Source organism: Apis mellifera, linkage group LG9, assembly GCF_003254395.2.
Source record: "Apis mellifera strain DH4 linkage group LG9, Amel_HAv3.1, whole genome shotgun sequence".
Taxonomy (NCBI): domain Eukaryota; kingdom Metazoa; phylum Arthropoda; class Insecta; order Hymenoptera; family Apidae; genus Apis; species Apis mellifera.
This window is the reverse complement of record NC_037646.1, coordinates 8,475,747-8,501,008: the sequence shown is the minus strand read 5'-3', so window position 1 is coordinate 8,501,008 and position 25,262 is coordinate 8,475,747. Positions and strand designations below refer to the sequence as shown.

At 42.1% G+C, this 25,262-nt stretch overlaps 3 protein-coding genes and 2 long non-coding RNA genes across 9 annotated transcripts; 3 read left to right on the top strand and 2 right to left on the bottom strand.

Annotated features, from left to right (window-relative positions):
* Window positions 1-1,486: 1,486 nt before the first annotated feature.
* LOC726750 (fibroin heavy chain) lies at window positions 1,487-8,675 on the top strand. 5 transcript variants are annotated; one of them, XM_006561785.3, is made up of 7 exons: window positions 1,487-1,728; window positions 1,960-2,232; window positions 2,488-3,131; window positions 3,359-3,620; window positions 4,155-5,543; window positions 6,234-7,133; window positions 7,477-8,675. In XM_006561785.3, exons 1-7 carry the CDS (start codon window positions 1,659-1,661, stop codon window positions 7,698-7,700), a joined length of 3,762 nt encoding a protein of 1,253 aa, XP_006561848.2. In that variant the 5' UTR covers window positions 1,487-1,658; the 3' UTR covers window positions 7,701-8,675. The 5 variants fall into 5 exon arrangements, with proteins under 5 accessions (XP_006561848.2, XP_016769592.2, XP_006561847.2 ...); XM_016914103.2 differs by having other exon boundaries at window positions 4,155-6,833; window positions 6,900-7,133; XM_006561784.3 differs by having other exon boundaries at window positions 4,155-7,133; window positions 7,399-7,541.
* Window positions 8,500-11,197, bottom strand: LOC102656409. The gene is made up of 2 exons (XR_001704287.2): window positions 10,399-11,197; window positions 8,500-10,077 (listed from the first exon to the last, which is right to left on the bottom strand). It is a non-coding gene; the product is annotated as an uncharacterized LOC102656409 (long non-coding RNA).
* Window positions 11,198-11,335: 138 nt separating this feature from the next.
* On the top strand, window positions 11,336-16,947 carry LOC107964997. Its single transcript, XM_016914104.2, has 3 exons — window positions 11,336-11,617; window positions 11,743-12,033; window positions 16,388-16,947. Exons 1-2 carry the CDS (start codon window positions 11,485-11,487, stop codon window positions 12,021-12,023), a joined length of 414 nt encoding a protein of 137 aa, XP_016769593.2. The 5' UTR covers window positions 11,336-11,484; the 3' UTR covers window positions 12,024-12,033; window positions 16,388-16,947.
* Window positions 12,094-16,381, bottom strand: LOC113218976. Its single transcript, XR_003305282.1, has 2 exons — window positions 12,590-16,381; window positions 12,094-12,505 (listed from the first exon to the last, which is right to left on the bottom strand). It is a non-coding gene; the product is annotated as an uncharacterized LOC113218976 (long non-coding RNA).
* A 1,016-nt stretch (window positions 16,948-17,963) lies between the features above and the next one.
* On the top strand, window positions 17,964-19,625 carry LOC726629. Its single transcript, XM_001120735.5, has 4 exons — window positions 17,964-18,134; window positions 18,716-18,853; window positions 19,119-19,347; window positions 19,450-19,625. Exons 2-4 carry the CDS (start codon window positions 18,775-18,777, stop codon window positions 19,499-19,501), a joined length of 360 nt encoding a protein of 119 aa, XP_001120735.1. The 5' UTR covers window positions 17,964-18,134; window positions 18,716-18,774; the 3' UTR covers window positions 19,502-19,625.
* The last annotated feature ends 5,637 nt before the right edge of the window (window positions 19,626-25,262 follow it).

The window sequence follows — 25,262 nt, the reverse complement described above, 5'->3', positions numbered from 1 at the left end:
ATTTTTTTCCTTTATGTTAATGTAATTACATCAACCGTTCATTTACGCTTGCATCATTTACCGATCGTAAAATTCTACACAATTATCTAATAACCGATAACCGATCGAGAGAAATAAACAAATCGCGTCTAGAATAATTTATCGATCGTCTCACAATTGACAACTCCAACTTTTTCTGCCGGCAACAACGGTTCTTGGAAACGTGGCAATCCATTTCTTCGTCTCATCGATTCCGAAACTTCCAATCATTCCTGTGCTTACTTACCACTCGGATTACAAACTATTACAAACTTGTCCAACAAGATGCCTTCGATGAACCGGATGTTTGCTTCTATATCTCCTTTTTTTTCCAAGCTTCCTACCTTCTCCTACGCAACTTACTCATAGATATTAATCGCTTCGTTGATCGATCGATGAAACCATCGAGTTAAAATTATAAATTGTGCTGTAAACGATATTTCGCTCCCAATTGTCGATCTCGATCAATTTTTAATCAATGTCATGTATATACATATATATATATATATATATATATATATATATATATATATATATATATATATGTGTATATCGAGTAATTGATTTATCTCGAGATCAAATTTATTTCCCCCTGTTTTATTTCCCACTAATTATTCGTATTTTTTGTTATCTTTATTATTTCGAATTAACTTCCAGTCGAATCTGGTATTTGGTTACATAACTATATTATAATGTCAATCTCCACGTTCTCAGCCACCATCGACAGATGACACACACACGAAACTCCACTCACAAGACAAATATGATATTCCTTATTATGCATATTGGAATATGATGATATTTATGCTCAATTACGAAACCGATTCCAACGAACAATATACCATAAATATACCGAAATGTTTTTTTTTTATTATCCTCCGAAAGATGATCGATCTTAAATTACGAATCTTTGGTCAAATTTTACATCGAGCAAAATCCATTCCCGATAAAATTAAAATTAAAATAAAATGTTACCCTCCTCTTCGAAACTACTCCTCTTCCAAAACTGATTTATCTTCTAATTAATGACGAGATCCAACCAATTCTCTCGAAACGAATAAATGCGTGGATTTTCTTCCTATAATTTTGAAAAACGATCGTGCCGAAGGAAATCCATTGATTTAGCGACGGAATTCCAAGAGGAATAACCCATCGCATGGAAAAATGCGAAACAGTTCGAAGCGATTAAGGCCTTGACAGTGTCGGGGTCCCCGGCGAAAGTTTTGTCCACCGCCTCGTAGATCACCGGTCGATCCAGTCTCCCGTATCCCCGTTTTCGTGGAAAACGTCTACGATTTTGGGAAGACGGGCATTTCGGGATCGGGAACGTGGATCGCGGAAACCTAGGTTTCGCATGGGGGAAGGGAGAAAAATCGACGATGGGGAACGATGATCCGCGATGAGTGACGATCAATTATTGACCGACGTAAAAGCCACCGATGCATCGTATATAAGTTGTTGTCTCGTTCAACAGCTTCAGTCGTTCTTGACTCTTCGGCCACACCGATTATCGATCCGAGGCAGCGAGTTTTCGGCGAGACAGATAGAAGAATAGTTTTATGGATATTCGTGTGTAATATATATACACACACACACATATATATATATATATTTTCGAATTGCGCACAGTGTGAGAAAAAATGCGGTATCTTGAGTGTTTCGTGCCGTTAATGGTACTATCGTGCCTCGCAAGTTCGTTCGCGGAACCTGGTGAGTCTATTTCTTATTTTTGAATGACTTCCGATCGAAAGATGGACACCGGTGACACATTCGTTCAATTCTCTTTATTCTCTTCGATATAAAGAAACATCAGAAATTAAGATCGATCAATTTTGTGTCTTAATATTTAACAGAGTTTTTCTTTTTTCTTCTTCTTCTTCTTTTAACTTCGCTAGAATTATTTTAAGCAAGTTGGTTCGATTTCCTTTTTTTCATTTACAGGGGTCCTCTTCGATCTGGCGAAGGATCATCAAAAGCGCGTGGCAGGTTTGCTGGACCCTCTAGGATTGTTCCACAAGAAGGATCAGAGCTCGAGCTCGTCGCACTCGTACGGGGGCAACCTGCAGATAGGACCACTTTCCTTTTCGGGCAGCTTGGCCAGCTCTTCGGCCACGGCCGAAGGCAGTGGTGCTACCTCCGTTGCCAAGGCGAATTCTCAAGCCTTCGGCCAAGGCTCTGTAAAAGCTGACGCCAGCGCAATAGCCAACGCTCAAGGTATCCACGCATTCGGAAATATATTATATTATAACATTTCTTCTCGATGATCCCCTTTAGAATATTTGTCCAACGATCGGTGTTCGATCGGATCTTTTAGATTGAAATTTTACAAAGAGAGAGAGAGAGAGAGAGAGAGAGAGAGAGAGAGAGAGAGAGAAAGAGAGATCCCATAAAATTATCAGTAATCGGATCTTTTCTTCGAATCGAATTTTCCATGGACGCAAGTCACATCGGTTTCACGTTACATTCCAGATTATAGTTCTAACATCGGTCACAACTACTACGCGCCGATAGACGTGCAACAATACGGCGGCCCCGGTGGTTCTCACTCGAATCCGAATGATGGTTATAATACCGTTGCAAGCGCCGCTGCAAATGCTAATGCAAACGCGAACTATAATGCAAACAGAGGTGCGAACTCGAACGTGTACGCCAACGCGAATTCGAACGCCGTTTCTTCTTATACCGGTGCATCGCCGGCCAATTATTATTCTCCCGGATACGATCTATCCGATACCGGTGCCAATGCAAATACGAATCTTAAGAGTAACGATGCGAACAATGGCGCGGGAACGCTCAACGTCTATTACACGGCTCCTGAAAGTTTTCGAGGTAGCAACGAGGCCGCAACAGCAAGCGCGAACGCGAATTCTGTCATCTCTGGGACAGGATCATCCGATAATTATCACGCTCCTGGAGGATCGTGGAGCAATGGTGGCGCAATTGCGAATGCAAACGCGAAGACGAATGTTATCGATGGTGTAACGAGTGGCTATAAACCTGGAATCACGAAAAGCGACAGCGTAGGCCGGCAATTCGAATTGAACGGTGGCGTGGAATTACCAAATGGATATTATTCTTCGGGAACTCGAGGCAACGCGGTAACCGGTAGCAAGGTATAAATCATCGTCGTTTCTCAAAATCAAATCGATTTTCTAAAATAATTTCGACAATTCAATTCCTCATATCTCATATCGAGATGGCGAGTAAAAAGTACGTCCTTTGCTCCTCCTCGTCGCCGTTGTCATCAACATCGTCATCCTCATCGTCATCCTCATATATCATTATAATTATCAACGAAGGAATAATTGATAACGAGATGCCTCCGGTTCAATTCACACAGATTCCTTATCGTCCTCATGACGATGAAGAAACCGTTGTAGTGATCGTAGATCCGCCACCAGTCCACAGGCCAGCATTGGGCAGGCCAGCATTTGGTAAGCGACCACCATTCGGTAATCCACCGCCGTTCGGTAGGCTACCACCGTTCGGTAAGCCATCACCACCATTCGGCAGGCCATCTTTCGAGAGGTATCCACAACGTGATCACGGCCCCGAGGCAATCAAAGTGATCGTGATCAAAGAGCCGGCATATCATAGCCAAGGTGAGCTGCCTCGAACGGATGTTGGATTGCTGATTTGCACATGTGACTAAAGAACATTGTTTCACGTTGAAGAGGATTGTCGATTGCAATCGCTATGGTCGCATCGCATGATTTAGATATCTGTTGTTTGAATAATCGGCGGACGATGCTTAAAATGGGCACGATGATACATCACATTGATTGCACTTGCAGAGAGAAACTATTATTTGTCGTTTCGAGGAGAGGATTATATTATTTCTTCGTGTAAATGCAATACGGATCGATACTAATATACTCGAGATACATGTACAATTTGTGTGAATTGTTATTAATCTTAAACAGATCGAACAGGTTCCGTTCCCTTTTCAACATGTTTAACATTTAACACGGAGAATATCATAATGATACTTAACTGTTGTAATTATTTTTCAACGGCACCTTTTACGCAGATCTCTTGTTCCCAACAGCACAGATACGTGTACTCAACAGCATGTACATTTACTTTTTGTATTATCATAAATTTTCCTCGGTATTCATAGATATTATTTCTTTCAGCGGGAGTTAAAAATGGTCAATACGGTCAACCGATCGACTATCCGGTCGGAGGCTATCAGAATGGTTATGGAGGAGCTAACGCCAATGCTAATGCCATCGCAATTGCAAACGCAAATGCCAAAGCAAACGCAGGAGGTAACGCAGGAATCAACGCAGGAGCTAATGCAGGAGCTAGTGCGGGAGCTAATTCCATTTCTGGTGCGAATGGCTATCCTCAGGAATCGGGATATTATCCTGGAAGTGCTCCAACTAGTTCCATTGGAGCGAACAATCCTTTCTTGACTGGAACCGGAGGGGCTAACGCAGGCGCTATGGCAGGAGCTAACGCAGGCGCTATGGCAGGCGCTAATGCAGGCGCTATGGCAGGAGCTAACGTAGGCGCTATGGCAGGTGCTAACGCAGGCGCTATGGCAGGAGCTAACGCAGGCGGTAACATAGGAGCTAACGCAGGAGCTACCGCAGGAGCTAGCGCAGGTGTTCTTGGAAACGCATATCCAGGAACATCAGGAAGTCAGGGTGCGGGTAATTACCAAGCTGGATCGGGCAATCCATTCCTAACTGGACAAGGTCAAGGAAATGCAGGCGCCAATGCTGGTGCAAATGCTGTTGCTAATGCTGCTGTTATCTCTCAAGGACAAATCGGAGCGCAAAACCCTTTCCTCAATCCTGAATTCGAACCTATTGGAAGTCATCACGGACTTGGAGAATACGTAATTAACGGTGAACAAACTGTTGGAAAACAGAGTGGAGGTAGCCCTATTCCTACTACTTATCCTGGCCAAGGAAGCACACCAGGAACTTATGGAACGAACGTTGGATCAGGAGCAAATGCAGGAGCCAGTGCAGGAGCTATCGCTAATGCTGGTGCAAATGCAGGTGGATACGGTCAGCCTGTTAAAGAAAGTCCTGTAATTATTCCTGTTAATCCAAGTACAAATTACGAGGGCGGAGCTGGATCAGGTACCGTATTTTCGAATACGGGAAGCGCATTTGAAAATTCTGGATCCGGTGACAATGGCTATGGTGTTCCTACTTATCAAACTGGATTAGCTTCTAGTGGAGCGAATGCTGGAGCGAATGCAGGAGTAAACGTTGGAGGTAGCGGATCTGCTGGTTATGGTGCACCAACAAAAACTGCTCCAGTCTTTGGAACGTCTGGACCAACTTTTGGAAATGGAGGAGCAAATGCTGGAGCAAGTGCTGGGGTGAGTGCAGGAGTAAACGTTGGTGGCAGCGGATCTGGTGGTTATTCTGGAGGAGCAAATGCTGGAGCGAGTGCAGGAGTAAACGTTGGTGGCAGCGGATCTGCTGGTTATTCTGGAGGAGCAAATGCTGGAGCGAGTGCAGGAGTAAACGTTGGTGGCAGCGGATCTGGTGGTTATTCTGGAGGAGCAAATGCTGGAGCAAGTGCTGAGGCGAGTGCAGGAATCAGCGGATCTGGTGGTTATAATGTACCTACAAAAGGTGCTCCAGTTTTTGGAACGTCTGGACCAACTTTTGGAAATGGAGGAGCAAATGCTGGAGCAAGTGCTGGAGCAAGTGCAGGAATCAGCGGATCTGGCGGTTATAATGTACCTACAAAAAGTGCTCCAGTCTTTGGAACATCTGCACCAGCTTTTGGAACTGGAGGAGCAAATGCTGGAGCAAGTGCTGGAGCGAGTGCAGGAATCAGCGGATCTGGCGTTTATAATGTACCTACAAAAAGTGCTCCAGTCTTTGGAACATCTGAACCAGCTTTTGGAACTGGAGGAGCAAATGCTGGAGCGAATGCAGGAGTAAACGTTGGTGGCAGCGGATCTGCTGATTATACTGGAGGAGCAAATACTGGAGCAAGTACAGGACTAAACTTTGATGGCAGCGGATCTGCTGGTTATACTGGAGGAGCAAATACTGGAGCAAGTATAGGACTAAACTTTGATGGCACCGGATCTGCTGGTTATACTGGAGGAGCAAATACTGGAGCGAGTACAGGACTAAACATTGCTGGCAGCGGATCTGCTGGTTATACTGGAGGAGCAAATACTGGAGCAAGTACAGGACTAAACGTTGGTGGCAGCGGATCTATTGGTTATTCTGCAGGAGCAAATGCTGGAGCGAGTGCAGGACTAAACGTTGGTGGCAGCGGATCTACTGGTTATTCTGGAGGAGCAAATGCTGGAGCAAGTACAGGACTAAACGTTGGTGGCAGCGGATCTGCTGGTTATACTGGAGGAGCAAATACTGGAGCAAGTACAGGACTAAACTTTGATGGCAGCGGATCTGCTGGTTATACTGGAGGAGCAAATACTGGAGCGAGTACAGGACTAAACATTGTTGGCAGCGGATCTGCTGGTTATACTGGAGGAGCAAATACTGGAGCAAGTACAGGACTAAACGTTGGTGGCAGCGGATCTATTGGTTATACTGGAGGAGCAAATGCTGGAGCGAGTACAGGACTAAACGTTGGTGGCAGCGGATCTGCTGGTTATTCTGCAGGAGCAAATGCTGGAGCGAGTGCAGGACTAAACGTTGGTGGCAGCGGATCTACTGGTTATTCTGCAGGAGCAAATGCTGGAGCGAGTGCAGGATTAAACGTTGGTGGCAGCGGATCTACTGGTTATTCTGGAGGAGCAAATGCTGGAGCGAGTGCAGGATTAAACGTTGGTGGCAGCGGATCTGGTGGTTATTCTGGAGGAGCAAATGCTGGAGCGAGTGCAGGATTAAACGTTGGTGGCAGCGGATCTGCTGGTTATACTGGTGGAGCAAATGCTGGAAGCAAAGCTAATGCTATAGCAAGTGCTGGAGCAAGTGCTGGAGCAAATATTGGAGGAATTGTTGGAGGAATTGTTGGATCTGGATCTGGATTAATTTTTGGTTCTGACGAATTAGGAATAGGTGCAAATGCTGGATCTGGTGGTTACGGTGGTGACTTCGTTTTTGGAGATGCATCCGCCAGTGCTAGTGCCAAGGCTGAGGCTTCCGCTTCTGGTGGATCAGGAAGTACGTTTATATATTTATAATTAAGCTAAGCTTGTTGCTTTCGCTTCGAATCTCATCCAATGTGAGCTGCAATTGTTACAAATTTATTTAACACCTTATCGAAAAGCATCCATTTATAATTGGCAAGAAGTCAATTGCAATTTACATGCAGAAAAATGCTTAGCTGTCACATATATTCTAAAAGCAACAAGTATCTAACTTTGTTTCATCGCATATTCTTTCATTTCCAAACTCGTTCGTTCATTATCTGCTATTGCTTTCATAGGTGCTAGTGTGTTATCCATGGCCGATGCAATCCAATTAGGTGTGGTCCTAATTAAATGATTTCATCTCCATTCCTCAGGCTCAAACGCGATTGCAAACGCGAATTCGAACTCGTTCAAAGGATTTTCCGGTAGCAATGCGTCCGCCAAATCGTCCGCCAACTCGTCAGGTTTTGGAAGTGGGTTGGCCAATGCGAATGCACAAGCATCCAGCAAAGCGTCTTCGGGATCTGGCAACAGTTACGCCTCCAGCTCTGCATCCGCCAACGTGGACACGAAGAGTTTGCTCGTCTTCAGAGATTAATCGTCCAAACATCTGGATATACTCGTTATTTAATTAATTTTGCTCTCTCGAATTATTTAATCGTGAAAATGTTACGAACGCCATGGACCGTGCCATCACTCTAAACTCGATTTTTAGGATACTCTACCGATTAGCTTGTAGGATCTGAAACACGTTAATGGAATTAAGAGTCAAAGATACATTTAAAACGATTATCGACTCGACCATCGATCGACGCAACGCGATTACCCATGCTGGATCATGGCAATGTAATATCGAAATCGTAATTGCTTTATAACTCGATGTGTTGATATGTAACTAATTTTATTGCGCTTTATCTTTAAAAATGAAAACTTTACTGTGAATGAATATTGAATGAAATTTCATCGGAGTCGAGCATTCAAAAAATAAATTTATTATCATTTGTGATAATATTCTTGCCAATACACGAAACATAGGAAGCATTCTCCGTTTGAGAAAATCCTCGAAATCCTTTTTTATCTTTTTTTCCAACGTTAATATCGGATATTAAATTTGTTTTCGTTAATTTGTTCACTTTGTCAGCCCGTTTAAAAACTTTTCAATGTGACTTCCATCGTGTTTTATCGTATAAGTGAATAATACTCGATACATGATTAGCGTTTTTTCCGATTTTATAATAGATATTTAAGATTTAACGCTATCTTAGTATTATAAAACGATGTAGCATGTAATTAAAAAAAATTTTGTACGTAATTACGTTACGTTAAAATTATATTTAACGTAACGACCGTAGTTATTTTAATCTTAAATAGTGATAGTAATAACGAACGAGATATTGTTTTTTTTTTTTCTATCTTTATACATAGCATCCAATCGAATTTGCGATATAGTATTTTAATTATCGACTAATAAGAAAGACATTTTTATATTATTAATTTATAAGCGAATACGAATAAATGCGAAGGCGTATGATCTTCGTACAATCTCTATCTGCAATAAATTCAATTATACTTATTTCTCTTTCAAAACAATTCAATTCTTCTCCAAACTTTTTTAAAGTATAATTTACGTATAGGAATAATTAACTGTTGTAAATGTAAAGAACCGGATATATTGTCGTATAAACATAGTCGAAGGAACGAAGTGAAAATCAAAAAAAAATATGCCGGTATATTTGTCTCCTCCTATTGATATCTGTGCACGCGAATTCTCATAATTTGCGCGTAATTACAGACAATTGTTTTTACATTAAGTATCATTTATTTATTTTTACGACTTCCACGGAGTTTCCATCTATTATCCTAGCTTATCATACTTCACGCTCTTACGCAATATAAATATTATTGAATATTTATTTTTATTTCCGTCATTAAAACGTATAAGAACTCGTATAAAATTTTAAATTCTCTCTTTTCTTTTCTTTTCTTTTCTTTTCTTTTCTTTTCTTTTTTTTTTTTCTATCGGTGGATATCTTTGACCTTAGTTCATTAAAAAACTATTAGATAAGCGTAACGTGGAATCGTTAAGTAATGGAATTACGAAATCTTTCGTTTAATTTATTTCAATCCATTTTTTAAATACACGCCTTTTGCTAAGAAAGCTATTCAGTCATCAAATTTGTCGAGATTCTTGCGTAAAACGAGTTGCACTTTTTACTTTTCTTATCAATTCGCGTACGATAATTTTTACAAATTTCTCTCAAGAAGCTATATCGGTCGATGTGCGAATACACTTGTTTCACGGTTCATAATCAATGTATGAAAGATTGACAAACGGCGACATTGAACGATGATCGTAAATAACTATTATTGGTGACTCTGTCACTTCTTCATTTTTCCATTTTACATTTTCCGCCATCGTGTTCATTATATATCGAACGCGTAGGCATAATTTGCGGCTGATATAATCATTACGTGGAAATCCTCAACGACGGCGACACGTGGCAATGACATCCTTAAAGATCGAGTAACTTTGATCGACAAAAGTTTCTTAACAATCGAAAAAAATTCCTGTTCCACTTATTTATATATATATATATACATATTTCACATTTCCTTAAGAACGTGACGTGGAACTATTTATTTGTTTTTTTTTTTTTTATCTTCCATTAATTGTCCCAAATAATTTTCACTGTGAAAGAAAAAAAATTCTTTAGAAGAATTAGCTATTGTTCCGCTATTGTTAATTCTGTCTCTTAATTTTATCTTTAATTACTTTCCTAAAATTCCAGGTAGGGTAGCAGGTCAAAGATTTTACTTTCAGGTTCTCGAAAGCGTCCCCAATAAGGGGGAGAAAATCCCTTTAAAAGGAAAGCTTCGAAATTCGGATGCGTTCAGTTCTGGTATAGATCTTGACCATGGACGAGGCCATTTTCCTGCTATTCCTTGCCGTCGTTGAAACCATGGATATCGATTTTCTGTTGAAAAGTGAGTGATTTTTTCGTGAATAATTAAAATTGATATTCGTACAACCTCTTTTACCTGTTTTAAAATCAATGTACCTAAAAGTATTTAGAGATTAGTATTATTTATTAGTATGTAGTTTATCTATCGTATAATTATAATGTAAAAAAAGAATTTGATAAATATTTTCAGAGAGAAAAAGTGAGATTAAAGGAGATGGAGGAGGAAGTAGAAGAAGAGTTACGAGGTAAATGAATTTCTTTCTCTAACGAATTCGATTTTTTTTTTTTTTTGAAAGGAAAAATTGAGAAATAATCAATATTTTAATCGCTTACCAGGAATTTTTTCCACTTTCGAAGACTCGACGGCAAAAAGAAGGCTCAAGAGAAAAGATTAGTAACTTTGTAGTCTCATCCATCATCCACGTCCACAAAGGTTCACGGGATCGAACGAGAAGGTCAATTCGTACAAGTTGCCCTTTGAAGACAGCATGCCTTGTTCAGAGATTATTGACAAAATGTTCGTTCTAGAATGTAGAAATTAAATGTACTTGTGTATTAATATTTCTATAAATTATATTCTTTGAATAAGTTTTCTGTGAATGTGATTTTGATTAGAAAATGGTAGAAAAATAATATTTAGTAAAGCACGATTATGTCCATTTATACATAATTTAATTAATAATGTTAAGATAAAAATTGTAATTATTATTTTAGACTTATTTTATGGAGAGATACAAGACTGAATTTAATGTAAGACTAATTGTAATTATTTTTTATAATTCGACGCGAATTCGTTATTTATTTAGAAATATAAATAATGAAACCTTGTTTTCTCTGTTATTTTTATTTTATTTTATTTCTTTTTTTTTTCCTCCTCACTCTTCCACTCTCCTTGTTTTATTACACACATCGTTGCAATAAAAGTAAGATTATTCTAGGAAAAAAAGAAACTTGGAATGGAAGAATGCGAAATTAATCGATTAATTATCAAAACGACGAGATTTAATATATAATCGAGAATTCCCAAAGATCGTTGAATAAAACATGGTCTTAAGAAAGTATTAACTCAACATCTCTCGTCTTTCAATATTCCTCCACTCCTCTCCTCATCTCTCTTTTCTGAATTCTTCTCTTTTTTTGCCTTTTTATCACGTGATTCCCCGAAGCTGATTAGCGGCCGACACTTTCCTGTGAGATCCACTTTCGTTCGTCCCTGGAGAGTAAGGTCGTCCACTCGTTAAAAGCCAATGACAAGCGTGAACAGTGATCTCTAAGAAATGACGGAATTATGGGTGTCTTCTGTTGGATTTCGGCGGTGAAGGGTTCCTCGTATAAAAGCATCGCAACCAATTCCTACGATTATTTTTCTACGCGTCCGTTCACGCGAATCACTCGAATCCAGATTTGACCCTCGTCGAAATGACGTCGCGTATCCTCTCGTTGCTCGTCTTGTGCGCGATCATCTGCCAGATCTGTCTCGCGAAACCAACCCAAGTGTTACAGAGCCAAGAGTCGTTGAGCCCTGTAAAAGAAGCGACATCCGAAGTTGTTGGTTAGTTTGTTTATTTAAGCAAAGAAAGAACGTTTTTTTTTATAATTTTACATTTTTTTATATTAAGAGACTTACATTAACGAGTGATTAATCTACTAAGATTGATTTTTATTTTCTCGAAACAGGTAACAAGAGGGATCAACGATCGCCACAGTTTGGATTCTTCAATGAAGGATTCGCGAATCCGATACTATCACGACCAGGTTATCCAGAACCTATAGTTTACCCAGCACAGGGTAGTGCATCGGAATCCTTCGCGGAATCTTCCGCAGAATCCATCAACACGAACGGAGGTGTTTCCATAGAGGAAAGCCAAGCGAATGCGCAGAGTGCTAGTTTTAATTTCGGCCCGTACTCTGCATCTTTCAACGTTGCTGAATCTTCCTCGGGAAGCCAAAGCTTTTAACACGTCCAACGTAATTATTTATCTTTTTTTCTTCTGTTTTCCTTCCTTTCTTTCTTTCTTTTTCAATCGTAATCTACACTCCATCTTTGCGCGTGAATTTTTAAACGAAATAATAACAACAATTCCTCCTCTCGATTTACATTCTTATATCATTTCTTCGTCTCAACAACATCCGCTTAGTTATTAATATTGTTATATCATATATTAAATATTCCTACAGTGTATACATGTATGTTACCTTGAAACCAAAACAGAATCCAAACAGAGTCCCTCCCTACCACGTCGCTTTAGTGAGAACGCAGTTTAAAATGCGTCGTCAATTTCAATCGTATCAACTTTCCTCGAAATCCCATACACTGGCACACATTCTTCTTCGCTGTTTTATCCACACGAACGTTCCTCTCTCCGGCTTTACTAGAGAATGCGCATGGTGCGTCGTTAATTCCAATTAATTGCTCGCTTCCTTTGTAATTCCATAAACTCTATAGGATTTTTTTCTTCTATTACAACTAAACTACGTAAAATCCAAATTTTCCTCTAACGGAATCACTTCCGGAATCACTTACCAAATCCTAATTTATTTTTTTCCATCTGAACGAAACCCTTTAATCTATCGCTTCAATGAAAACGTAGCTTAAAACATACATGGTCAATTTCAATTTTCCTTAAATATCCCGAATCCTAGTTCACGATTTTTCCATCCAGATTTTCCTGTGACATCGCTTCAATGAGAACGCAGCTTAAAATATACACAGTCAATTTCAATTTTTCTCAAACATCCCAAATCCTAGTTCACGATTTTTGTTCCATCTAGATTTTTCTGTGACATCCCTCCAATGAAAACGCAACTAAAATGTTCACGATCAATCTCGTTCGAATTTTTACTCGAACATTCGAAATCGTGATTCCACATTTCATTTTCATCGCTTCAATGAGAACGCAGCTTAAGATGTAAGATATGTTATTTGATCATTTCCAATCAATTATTCTCAAAATCTCATACACCGGATTCTAGTTTAATTTTTTGTTCACCATTCCATTCAGATTTTCTTATAACAATGCTTCAATGAGAACGCAGCTTGAAACGTACACAATCAATTTCAATTTTTCTCAAACATCCCGAATTTCACGATTTTTGTTCTATCCAAATTTTCCTGTAACATCGCCAATCCAATGAAAACGCAGCCTAAAACGTTCACAATCTCACGATCGAATACTCGAAATCGTGATTCCACATTCCATTTCCATCGCTTCAATGAGAACGTAGCTTAAAACGTACGGTCAATTTCAATTTTTCTCAAATCCCGAATTCTAATTTATTTTTGTTCACCGTTCCATCCAGATTTTCTCATAACATTGCTTCAATGAAAACGCAGCCTAAAACGCTCACGATCAATCTCGATTTTCGAATTTTTTCTCGAAATCTTTTCTCACCATCTTCCATCGCTTGAATGAGAACGCGGCGCCCGATCAATTCCAATCTCGACTTTCCTCGAAATCTCGCCATACGCCAAGGCCCGAGGTGTGCGCGATCCTCTCCTCTCCGTTCGAGACACGTGTAACAAGCAGGCCCCGTTCGACACGCTCCCGTCACCGTGTCCCATAACCGAGAATATTAATTGACTTCTCGCGCGCGCGTCGCACGCGCGTCGCAGCTCAACGAGCGCATCATCATCATCGTCGTCGTCCTCGTCGTCGTCGTCGTCGTCGTCATTATCGCCATCGACCGGGCTCGAGACGAATCGACCTTCCACAGGAATCTCTTCCTGCAATTCCTTCAGGCGCACATACCTAAGCGTACGCTTCTGTTTACGAGCGTGGAATTCGCGCCGTTGACTAATCGCCCCTCCCTCGATCGCGTGCTAAACGCGTCCTAATCGAGCAGCCTATTGTCCCCGGATACCTGGAAACGCGATTCAACACGTGGGGAGTGAATTGGTTGGAGAGATAAATCGCGATACCATTTCCATCGTGATTCCACAATAGAAATTACGTTTCGCTGAAGCCGTGAATGTTGAGCGCGGTTAACGAGAAATCCGTTTCTTCCTCGGACTTAAAGGTAAACTCGAGATAGAAGGAAGAGGAATCTTTCGAATTCTTGTGCAACAGTTTCCTCTTAGAGAGATTTGGTTAGACTTTGGTTAGATCTTTGGTGGGACACGCGATCCCAAGAATAGAAAATGGTTCGAGAGAAATGATGAGAGGAAGGAAGAAACGGGAGAATGTCCCGTTCGAAGATATTCGAGGCAATCCCGCGGTTATGGCTCGCGTGTAACGATAGGAAGTCGTAAAACGTCCGAATACACGCTCGATACACGTTTCATTGCTCGGAAGGATCTCGAGACATCTCTCTCTCTCTCTCTCTTTCTCTCCGGTTCCCTCGAGAAATGCGTGCGTAAATTCACGCGTGTCGGGTTAACGAACTTTGCCCATTATAGAAATTTACATGATTTTACGATTCGCAACGACAGAATCATCTTAGATCGTGGCGAGCTACGCTGTATTATATTATTATTTCCTCTCTGGATATGCTATATTTTACAACAAATTTTACTGTGATATTGTTAGAGGAAAGACGGATGAAGAGAGAGAAGAAAGAAGAGGCGATTGTCGATCGAACGCAAGGGAGGAGACTTTCTCCGGAGGAGATTTCTCGATCGTTCACCCGGTATAAAAAAAAAAAAAAAGAAAAGAAAGAAAAGAAAGAAAAAAGAAAGAAAGAAAGAAAGAAAGGCAAGGGCCAGGTTCGCGGGGATGCGACGTTGGAGGAAGGGAGGCGCGGGCAAAGAGAAGGCGACGAAGGCCTCCCTTTCGAGGGAGGGGGAGAGAGAGTTCACGAAGGTTAACGAACCCGCGCGAATTAAAAGGAGGAAAGGAAAGGAAGAAGAAAGCGCGTGACGTAATCGCGCCTCTTGTACTCTTTTTCCACCTCTGCCCATGCGACATCGGGACGGAACAAAAACGATCTCTCCAATCTCTCCGGACGGGAGGAGAGGCATGCGTGTGGAACATCTGTCCACGGTTTTCGGGGAGTATCGGAGAGTATTGGAGAGATGGAGAGACATTTCGTATCGTGCGGTGTCAACTTTTGTGCGGTGACTGCCTTTCGAGGAGTGCACGTCCATCTCCCTTCTCTCTCGTTTCCCTCTCCCGTTCCCCTCTGCCAACACTCTGCCCCTCCCCTCCCCGCCTTCTCCTCTCCTAACACTTGGCCCTTGGACCAAGCGACAAAAGCAGAGGCTTGCCTACGCGTTGATTATTCAAATGTGTGTGGGACCTGTGCGAAAAGGAACGTCGTAAAACCGTGCGCGGCGCTGCCTGCATTGTCCCATTGAGCCGCAGCTCCTTTTGGTACGTGTGAAAAAGAATGGACAAAGGGAAAATGAATCTTCTTGGTTCTCAGGCGATCGGCAGACGGCCAGACAGACGGATTAACTCGTTTTAAAGGGATCCCAGGGATACGCCATGTTGCCGGCCGCTGCGTCGCAACGCAGGGGCGAGCACGTTGCCGCCTCGCCTTCCTCCACCGATCAGGACCGGTCTGTTTTCGTTTCGAAAACGCGCCTACACTCGAGATGCTTCGTTTTAAAATCCAGCCTCGTGCCTCGTCTCTCTCTTTTTTTTAAGACGAGAGAAGGGTTCGAAGGAGAAGGGTTTTCGAATCCTTCGCTTCTTCTTCTTCGTGGCAACGACGAAGATCCGCTCTTTCGAAAGTAAACATCTTGATGTTAGATGTTAATTGCCGTTATTTCATCTATCTCTTTTCGTAATGAAGAGGAAAGTTGCGCGATGGTAAAAAAAATTTGGTTAAATCCGAACGGGATTACCTTTACGGGATATTAATAACGATAGATGAACGAACGGTGAAACGAGACGAATCGTGGTAAACGAGGATTGATTATACGGCCGACAACCGCGTCATGAATTGTTAAAATCGTATCAATCACCCGGACGCGGTACATTATCATCGGCGCTCCGACGGGGCCAATAAATTCTCGTATGTAAATCACCTCGCAGTCTCCCTTTCAAGGGTCATTCTGCACACGGGTTAAAGGTCACAAGTGGTTCCACACCGTACACTCGAGCTTATTCATGCGTACTGTATAAGCTTAAGACCGGGAGAAATGCCGATCTTAGATTGCGCACCATCCGAATCCTGTTATTCCGTACGGCGGATAAAAGTTGTTGCCTCGATAACACGTTTTTCGAAATCGCTCTCTATCATTCCCCCTTTCTTCCTTTAAACGAAGGAAAGCATACTCAAATTTTTTAAATTATCCAAGAAGGAATAGAATATCATAATGAAAGGAAACTTTCTTAAATAGGTTTCTTAAATTTTTCAAATTTTCTCATTTCCTTCACAGATCACTTCGCCCTTCCTCTCAGCCGCGAACGGATCGCCTCCACAATCCGCCTCTAATCCAACATGGCGTCGATCGTCTATCCGTTGTTTACAAACATCCTACACCGCTATAGATAAATAGAGGCGAGCAGTCTGGCCGAAAAATGGACGAACCACCCTCCCAGAGATTTCCTGAGGGCTCCTTTGTCCGTACGCCAGATGTTCCCGCGAATAAAACCGATAAAATATCGCGATGCGGTCCTCTGGTCGGCGGAGGGACGAGGAAGGCCGGTGTAAGGAAGCGGAGAAAGGAGAAGGCCGGGGATTAAACGGCACAAAGGGAGGCGAAGAAAGAGGAAGAGGAGGCCCTGTAACGAAAAAAAGAAGAAAAGAAAGAAAAAATAAGAAAAAAAGGAAAAAGATGCGAACGTTGGAAATCGGGATCCGTGCAGGGAGTGCGTGCAATGACCGGGACTCGATTCGTGAACGCACACGTGATCCTCCACGCTATCTATCCGTCTGGAACTTTCTCCGCTGAGAAAGCCTGTTTCTCGTTGAAAATAAAAAATCTTACGAATCAAACGTGCTTTTTCGTTTTCTTCCTCTTTCCTTCTTTTTTTCTCGATTTCGATTCTTTTCTCTTTCGTTTTTTCCTTTCGAAGAGAAAAAGAAATTTTATCTGTTTAACGTTTTTCTTTCAATCTTCTCTTACGACAAGTTTGGAATGGATATCGGATTACGAGAGTTTTCCGTTCCCGTTGGATACTATGCCGATGTATTTCGCGTAGATGGAGGGAAACTAGCTCGAGAGAAGCTTGTATATTCTCGCCAGTTTGCTCTATAAAAAGCCACGGCCAATAAAACATTGGTACTCGTCCATTTGGAATTCGCGCGGCAAATTCTCGCTGCTTTTATTCTGGGAACCCGTAACCGCTCGCGATTGGCTCGATAATACCCGGTGCCCGAGCCTCCTTTGCTTTGTTGATTTCTCGATCGTTCTCTCGAACGTTCCACCGCTTCTTCCACTCTTGAAATTACTCCGCTTCCAATAGAGATATTCTCCGCGTTTATCACCTTTCCTTCCCTTTTCTTTCATTTCAAAAATTTACCCCAAATTGCTACGAATCCGAACCGATCTCTCGAAAATTCGACAACCTCCTTCTTCTTCTCTCGCAATCGGGAATACAGAATCGTCCATAAACGGATCTCTCCAATTCCAATCAAACGCACGCGATTTTTCTCAAGGTTGGCCGAAAACCCCCGAAAAGAAGAAGAAGAAGAAGAAATAGAAAAAAAAAGGGAGACAAAAGGTAGGAACGGAGCCCGATACCCTTGGAAACACGGTTGCTCGACGGTAGGAGCCGAGGTTCGTGACACCGTGGACGTGGCATTAAAGGGGCCTCGTTAAAGGTCCATCTCGGTGGTCGTTAAGCATTGTTTAGTCCGGTGGTGGACACGCAGAGACCAGTCGGCCCGGTCGATCGGCCGGATCCTTAGGAGAGCGAGACGGACGGACGGACGGACGGACGGACGGGTCGAAAAAGGGGGGAAAAAATGAAATAGAAAGTGGTCTGTCCGGTGCATACGATCTACAGTGCGCGAATGGCCCGCGAGGCGCCTCCTTCTGGACCCTTACCCCCGGCCAGGTTCCTGTTCCACCACGCACTATAGCGAATTCGCGATGCTCTCTTCAAGCCTTCCGCGGCATTGTGCTCGCATTTCTCGTGCGGTTGTCGGCTCGGAAAGTATCTTCTGGCTTTGAACTGTCGGTAAGTCGGAGTTCACAAGTTCGCGTGCAAATAATTCTTCTTTCGTTTTTTTCCCTCCCCCCCGCTGCTTCTTCTTCCTCCTCCTCTTCCTCGATCGTCACGGTGACGTAAGATATATTATATATTATATCTCGAAAGGATTCGAAAGAAGGTTTGGACTACGAGTTTAAAATTTTTTTTTCCTTTTGCTGCTTCTTTTCTGTCCAAGAAAAAAGAATGTTTCTGTTTCTTTCCCATTCGATCGATCTTTGATTCGTATTACTTGGGTTAAGTAGTGGGCAATAGTCTGGATCTGGTTGCGAAAGGTGACGTTTTGCATACGTCAGTGATAGCATTAGCGTGATAGTATCGTGCGATGCGAGAGACATTGAGCAATCTCTCGCCTTCTAGAGAATTCTTGTGCTACTTGGAAATATTGTTTTTCTTCTCTTTTCTTCTTCTCTCTTCGCGATAATATATTTGGAGATAAGTATTACGTATCGAGAAGTAAAGAGTGGCAAATTTACAATTGAGAGAGTTTCTTTAGCGATTTCTTATCCAATTTATTCGAGGCATTATTTTTTTTCCATTTATTTTTTCAGGTTTGAATAAAATTTCGGATCTAGCAAGAAAAATTGAAATTTCGGTCCAATTTGGCAAGATGACAAATTTTCTGTCCCTTCTGGTGATCGCTTTGGCCTGTATAATTGTCCACGCCCAAAAAACGTCTGATCAAAAACGTGAGTATACATCGAAGAAGTGAGTATATATATCTTCAAGAAATTATTTTATAACGAATAAATTAAACGATTCGATAAATATCGTACAATAAAAGAAAACTGTTTAGCTGTTTATCCGAGGAATGACTAAGTTTCTACTTATTTTAACGAGTATTAGTCAACGGTGTGTGTCATATACCGTTGCACCATAATTGGTTTGCTCGATTCGATCTTCCTCGTCTCGTCTCTGTTTCAATCCCGATTAATTTTCGTTCCCGCTTCTTAGCCGTTTATGGGCAAACGTTTGACGAAATTGTCGTTTCGTCGGACCTGAACGTCAGGCGAAAATCGAAAGAAAGCCGTCAGGGTAAACGATTGACCAACATTCCATCAGCAACCACAGGCCCACCGGAAAAGTCCACCGTAGTCGCGTCCAGGCTCGTTTCAAATGACGGTAGTCGAATCACTTCGGAGAAAACGCAAATAAAACGGGAAATTTCAGATTTTCAAAAAAGGTGAGCCACTTTTTTCCCCCCTTGGACTCAACCAAGATAATTTATCCGATTGGGATTAATTTTCGAAAAGGGGATAAAAATATAAAATTTCTTTCTTTCCAGATATTTGGATATGGGCGTTACAGGATACTTGCTGAAATCTCGGAAACGATGAAATTTCTATTCCGAGGACAACCGCACGATCCTCACACACCCATTCCGACCATACTTTTCGGACCACTTTCGGACCATGGCTCATGTAACAAAAAGGATAATAAAAATTTTCTGTGTCACAGCAATCTCCCTTTTCTTTTCTTCTATCCCTCGATTATCAATTATTACTTCCAAATAATACATAATCCTTAAAAATAAAAAACAAATATTTCGAAAAGAAGAAGAAAAAAAAATACGAAATAGTTGCTAGATTTAAATCTAGATTTGAAGAGAATTTGTCTTGGAGAAGTGGATCGAACGGGAGCGCCCTCGATACAGTAGGAAATATTCAGGCTGGAAGCGAAAGTCGTACGGAAAGAGGTCGGTTTCCTTGGGCGGCGGAGAGGTGGCTGTGTTTAAACTTTCAAATCGGTCGGGCGAGTCGTTACCCTGCCGCGGGTGTATTTCCAATACGCGATAAAGGTGTACGGCCGCGAGGCGAATAATTGTCAAGCATTCCGTGTCGCGGGTTGGAAAAATCGGTTGGGACTGAAATATGGCAGGCCGTGCTCAAAAGGCAGCCGCCATCGCGATCTTCGTGCGCAACGATGATGCACCGCGCGGATCTACCGCGCCGCGAGTCACGTGACAGCGGCACGTGACGCGCACGTCCAAAACCTTTAGGGTTTGCGACTCCGCCGCCACTCGCTCGCTCTCTCTCTCTCTCTGTCTTCCTTCTTCACCCTTTTCGAGTTTCGAGCGAAATAATCCTCGAATAATCCGATCTACGCTCTCACGCATCTTTCGATCTTATCTTTCCATCCGTGCGCTGCTCAAAGCTACTTTCGCCTCTTGCGAATTCGCGTTGGCAAATTTGTACGGAATTACAATAGTCGTTGCTCGTTGATTTTCTTTCTTATCTCGGTGGGAAAAGAACATCTTTTCTTCTCCTTCCTTTCGTTTCTCCTCTTGCGCGATGCTCGTTCGTAAATATAAAGAAGGAGAAGTTCCGATCGATGCCAAAATCTAAGAGAGGTTGAATTAATTCTCGAGACCGGCGTCGGTCGAGGAATAAGCGATTTTATTCATGCAAGGGAAGAGAAATCTCGTATTCAACGCGTTATGCCTCCACTAGCACCATATATTTTATGGTGAATCCGTGGTTGGACTTGTAGGCGCACTGACGTAACGTTAACGTTTTCGTCATACTTTCGATTTGACGTCCTTGCTGTTATCAACGTCCCTCCCAGACACTGATTTAATACCCCAAGTTCAAACGATCGCCTGGCTGGCGCCTCCTAGAAGACCTCGTAAACAATCGTCCCGTGGAAAATTCAACGTTCAAACGTGTCTCGCTTATCTTTCTAATTGCTTTATCTTCTATCTTTGGAAAAAAAGAAAAAAAGAAATTCCATTTTCAAGAATTTTTAAAAATTCTTCCACCTCGAAATCAATTTTAAATTACTCGATTGAAAGAGGAAAAATCTTGGATCATGATCGATTAAGAAAATGAATAGCATTTGGAAAACGATATATTCTTCGTCCTTCGATCGAAGCGTGAAAGTGAAGGCGCGAGAATCGATTTCCTTGATCGATTTTCAACGAGATAACGACGTCCTCGGGCGGGCAAGCAGGTGCAACCCGGGACAGATCTCGTTTCGCATCGGGATGCAGAATCCGTAGCCGTCGTTGCGAATACTCGTGGGCGTTTATGTCGGTTGACTATACACCTGCAACTATTTTATGTCTTCCCTGGAAAGGCTGGACAGTAAATTCCGCTCGGCCTACCTGGCCCGTCGATCCTCTGACTGCTGATCAGAGAGATCAGTGGCGTACAAAGGGAGCGGTAACCACCCAGGAGACTCGATTATTCATCTCCCTTCCTTTGAAATGAAAAGTCGAAGGGGATTTCCTCCTCAGAGATCAGTTTAAACAATCGTTTTTTTTTTTAGGGAAGAATTAATCGATCGATCTCCGTCAAACGAATCTCGACGAATCGTTTAATTTTTATTCGATTAATTGAAATTCCACGTTTATGCCTTATGAGTGATACGAAATTGAAGATTTCTTTTTATCTTTTTCCGTGATGGAAGCCTCGTTTCGGAGAAGAAGCGAAAGAGCGGGATAAAGATACGTTTAACAGAGTATTACGCTAGTGGTATTACGAATGAACAGAACACCTGTCTGGGCCGTTTTATTCTAGAAAAAAAAATTTGCAAAATGGACGCAATCCACGAGCGAGAGATGTAAAGCGGTCCTTCAACTCCACTCGTCCTGGATTTACCTGCGCCGGTTCTTCGTGATTCGTGTTCAAATGGGAATTGTTACACGCGTTTTTCTGTACGCGCTGATCTATCCAGAGTCATCGTCCTTTCCACCGCAGAACAGTTCGATAAAAACTGGAAGACTGAAAGGGAAAAGTTGGGGCGAGACAGAGAGAGATAGAGAGAGAGGGACAAGGACAGAGACAAGAGAGGAAAGGAATACAGAGAGAGAGAGAGAGAAGCATGCAACGGAAGTTGAGAGCGTAAAGTACATGTCAAATCGGCGAAGAATCGATCGAGGCAAAGTTATTTCCCTCGCGTTGCGTTTCTTTTTTTTTTTTTTTCTTTTCTCTCCTTTTTTCCCCCTTTTTTTGCCAACGAGTTGGCCATTTTTACGGTAAAAAACCTGCATCCGCCGTGAGCGAGGCCGTGAGATGTAAAATTATTTGCTCGGTCGGAATCATTCCGAGAAACGATCTTGAATTAAACATAGCTATCCACGTGCCTTCCAACGGATTTCTATTGAATCGTAGATCATCCAGGCGCGAATTAGAAAATCAAAAAGGGGATAAAACGTTCGTACGTGCCTCTCGTGGCAAGGGCGCCCTCTAATTTCTTCCCGGAAACAGGCGTGTCTCTCTTTCCTCGAACAGATGATCCGTCCACGATTCCACCACCCAATTTCCCAATTTTCTATTTCGTGAAATCTCGCGGAAGCGTAAAAAAAAAAGAAAAAAATTATTCCTATCTCAGTATTCTCCTCTTCTCGCGAATTCTAATCGATCTCTGTCAAGAGAGAAAAAAAGCGAATAATATTCCTCTCTTCTTTATCGAGATTGTGTTCGATCGACTCAAAGATCGGCGAGGAGATTTTTTTTACTTCCATGCGTCTTCCATGCGTCTTCTTCCCTTGGTGATAATGGGACGAGGCGAATCGAAGCCACCGCGGAGACGATACGATTGTCTCACGTTTCGACAGTTGCCGCACGTGAGCAGACAAGACGTGTCCGTTTCAGTATGCCACTGCGCAGCACGTGTAACGTCTGTACGCCCGGTTCATCTTGATTCCGTACGTGCGGCTTCGTTCACGAAAACAGGAGCCATGTAACGAACAACCAACCAACCAACCAACCAAGTTGGTTCTTGCGAACTTTCCTGAGAAACTTACACGACACGAGAGGAGCGCCTACGCTGTCCGGGGACTCGCTCGTTTTGCGACAAATAAGCGGACGACGATTGGCATACGCGATTAATACGACGAGAACGATTTCATTTGCCGGGCCGATTCACATTGAATCGGATAAAATATCGTCGTGTCGATGGAACTCGTGTCGCTTTTCCTCTCCTTCTGTACTACTTCTTTTTCTTCCTTTTCTCTCCCCCCTCTCCCTTCTTTTTCTTTCTTTCTTTCCTCTCTCTCTCTCTCTTTCAAACCGAGGGTAGAAGTTTTATATTCAGTTTTCATCATCTTCTTGAGCGCTTCATACAAATGCCGTCTGGGTTCCCTTTATGCATTATTCGTCTTCGAGGACGAGTTAGCATGATATTTCGTGAAAAAAAAAAGAAAAGAAAAGAAAAGAAAGGATTAGGTATGTCGGAGGAGTTTCGGGTGTAGATAAGATTCATGGATTCATCATTGGATTCATCATAGAAATCGTAATTTTCGAAATCGTAACATAGATGCAAGATTCTTATTAAAACACCAGCCGTATATACATGTATATAATCGGTTGACGATTCATTATATGGAATAATGGATTCGTTCTAATAATAATTCGTCCTTCCTATCGATTTTAATGCTGCCGGGCTTCCTGCCATTGCCATTTTTTCCGCTTCGTCATCTTTGATACGAATAACCGAATATTCATGCGTCGAATCCGTTCTCATTATCATTCTGACCCAAATCGAGGCCAGTTGTTAATTAGCAGAACGAAAAACGGTATCGTCCGGTTCCGCTCGGGCAATTTCGTCCGGAATTTATTATCAACCTCGTCGCGGAAATTCCAATTTTCCTCCGATAATCCCTTCCCCTCCCTCTAATTATCGGCGTATTCTTCTCTCTTCTTTCCTTTTCTTTTCTCTAACGGACGGGGCTGGGACCGGGGATCGTGACCCCTGGGACCCCCGAGAAACGGCGCAGTTACGGTGCTCGGGGGAAAAACAACGGAAAACAATGGAAAACGGCCAAACAAAGGGATTCCTGAAGACGAATGGCTCCAAAGAGCGACGCGGTGAACGGACGGACATTGAATATCATTGTTATGGGATTTGCATCATAGGTTTGCATACGGGCTGCTCGGATCCTCGCAACCGGATGACGTACTGCGATTCGCCGATTCTCCCCGCGAGCTAAGCGTTCTAATACGTTCTTTCTTGTCCTCCACGTTTCGATATCTCCGGATTTATGATCCAATCCAAGATTATTTTTGCCGACGCAGAACGATTCTACGATTTATCTCATTCAGTTTAATTCGTATCTTTTTGTACGGAAAAGATATCATTGCACATCTTAGATGCGAAATGATTCGGTTCCGCTTATTCATTCGATGGAAGCCATTTTTCTCGAAGCTGGAAAGTAGATTTTGGGCATAGATGCAAGGATATTTTTCCATCAACAATTTAATCCTATTAAGTTAAGCTAGATCGTGTTTAAGATATTTTTGATCGATAGAAATTATTGGTATTTTATAATTTAGATGAAACAATCCAGATTTCCAAGCACATGTATAGATGTTTTACGATTAAAATTCTACAATTTAATCCTATTAAGCTAAGATCGCGTTTAATTCCGATAGATATTATATCTACTTTGATATAAACCCATTTCCCCAAAATGAAAAATAGATTTTTGAATATATGTGCATAGATATTTTGCCAATCAAGATTCTACAATTAATCACGTTTGATCCAAACGAACGATATTATCTGGAACAAGTTTAGTTAAAATGACTCGGTTCCGCAAGGTTTCTACATTCGACGAACGTAGTTTGTCGAAGCAATTTTCCCAAAGTGACGCGAAACTAGATTTTGGGAATTGTTGCTAACCAGCAACAGAACGGCTAGCAGAACGCGTGTACATTCCTCTCGATCACGTTTGTCGTATCTAGGCAACTATAGGTCTGCGGCCAACGATCGCGCGTCGTGAATTTTAACGCGGGACAAATGGACTGATTTCTGCGTCGGGGATTCGCGAAATAGGATCGGTTTTACGAGGTCGACGAACCAGCCTTCTCCTCCATCCTCGAAACGGAGATTGCCCGTTGCGTTTAAACGCCCTTCTACGATCTCTAAACGATCGTCATACGCTTGAGAATCGTCGCAATATCTCGACTGCATTGCTATTTTATCTAATTCTAGTTTCTAGAAGGAAAGAGAGAAGAGAGAGAGAGAGAGGAACGACGAAAGAATTCACGACGAGATAATCCATCGAATCGAGAGAGGAGATCGCGTCGATGCGCGGTCGCGAAAGAGGAGGAAAAAGGAAGGAGAAGGAAAAAAATATTCGAGAGCGATATCCAA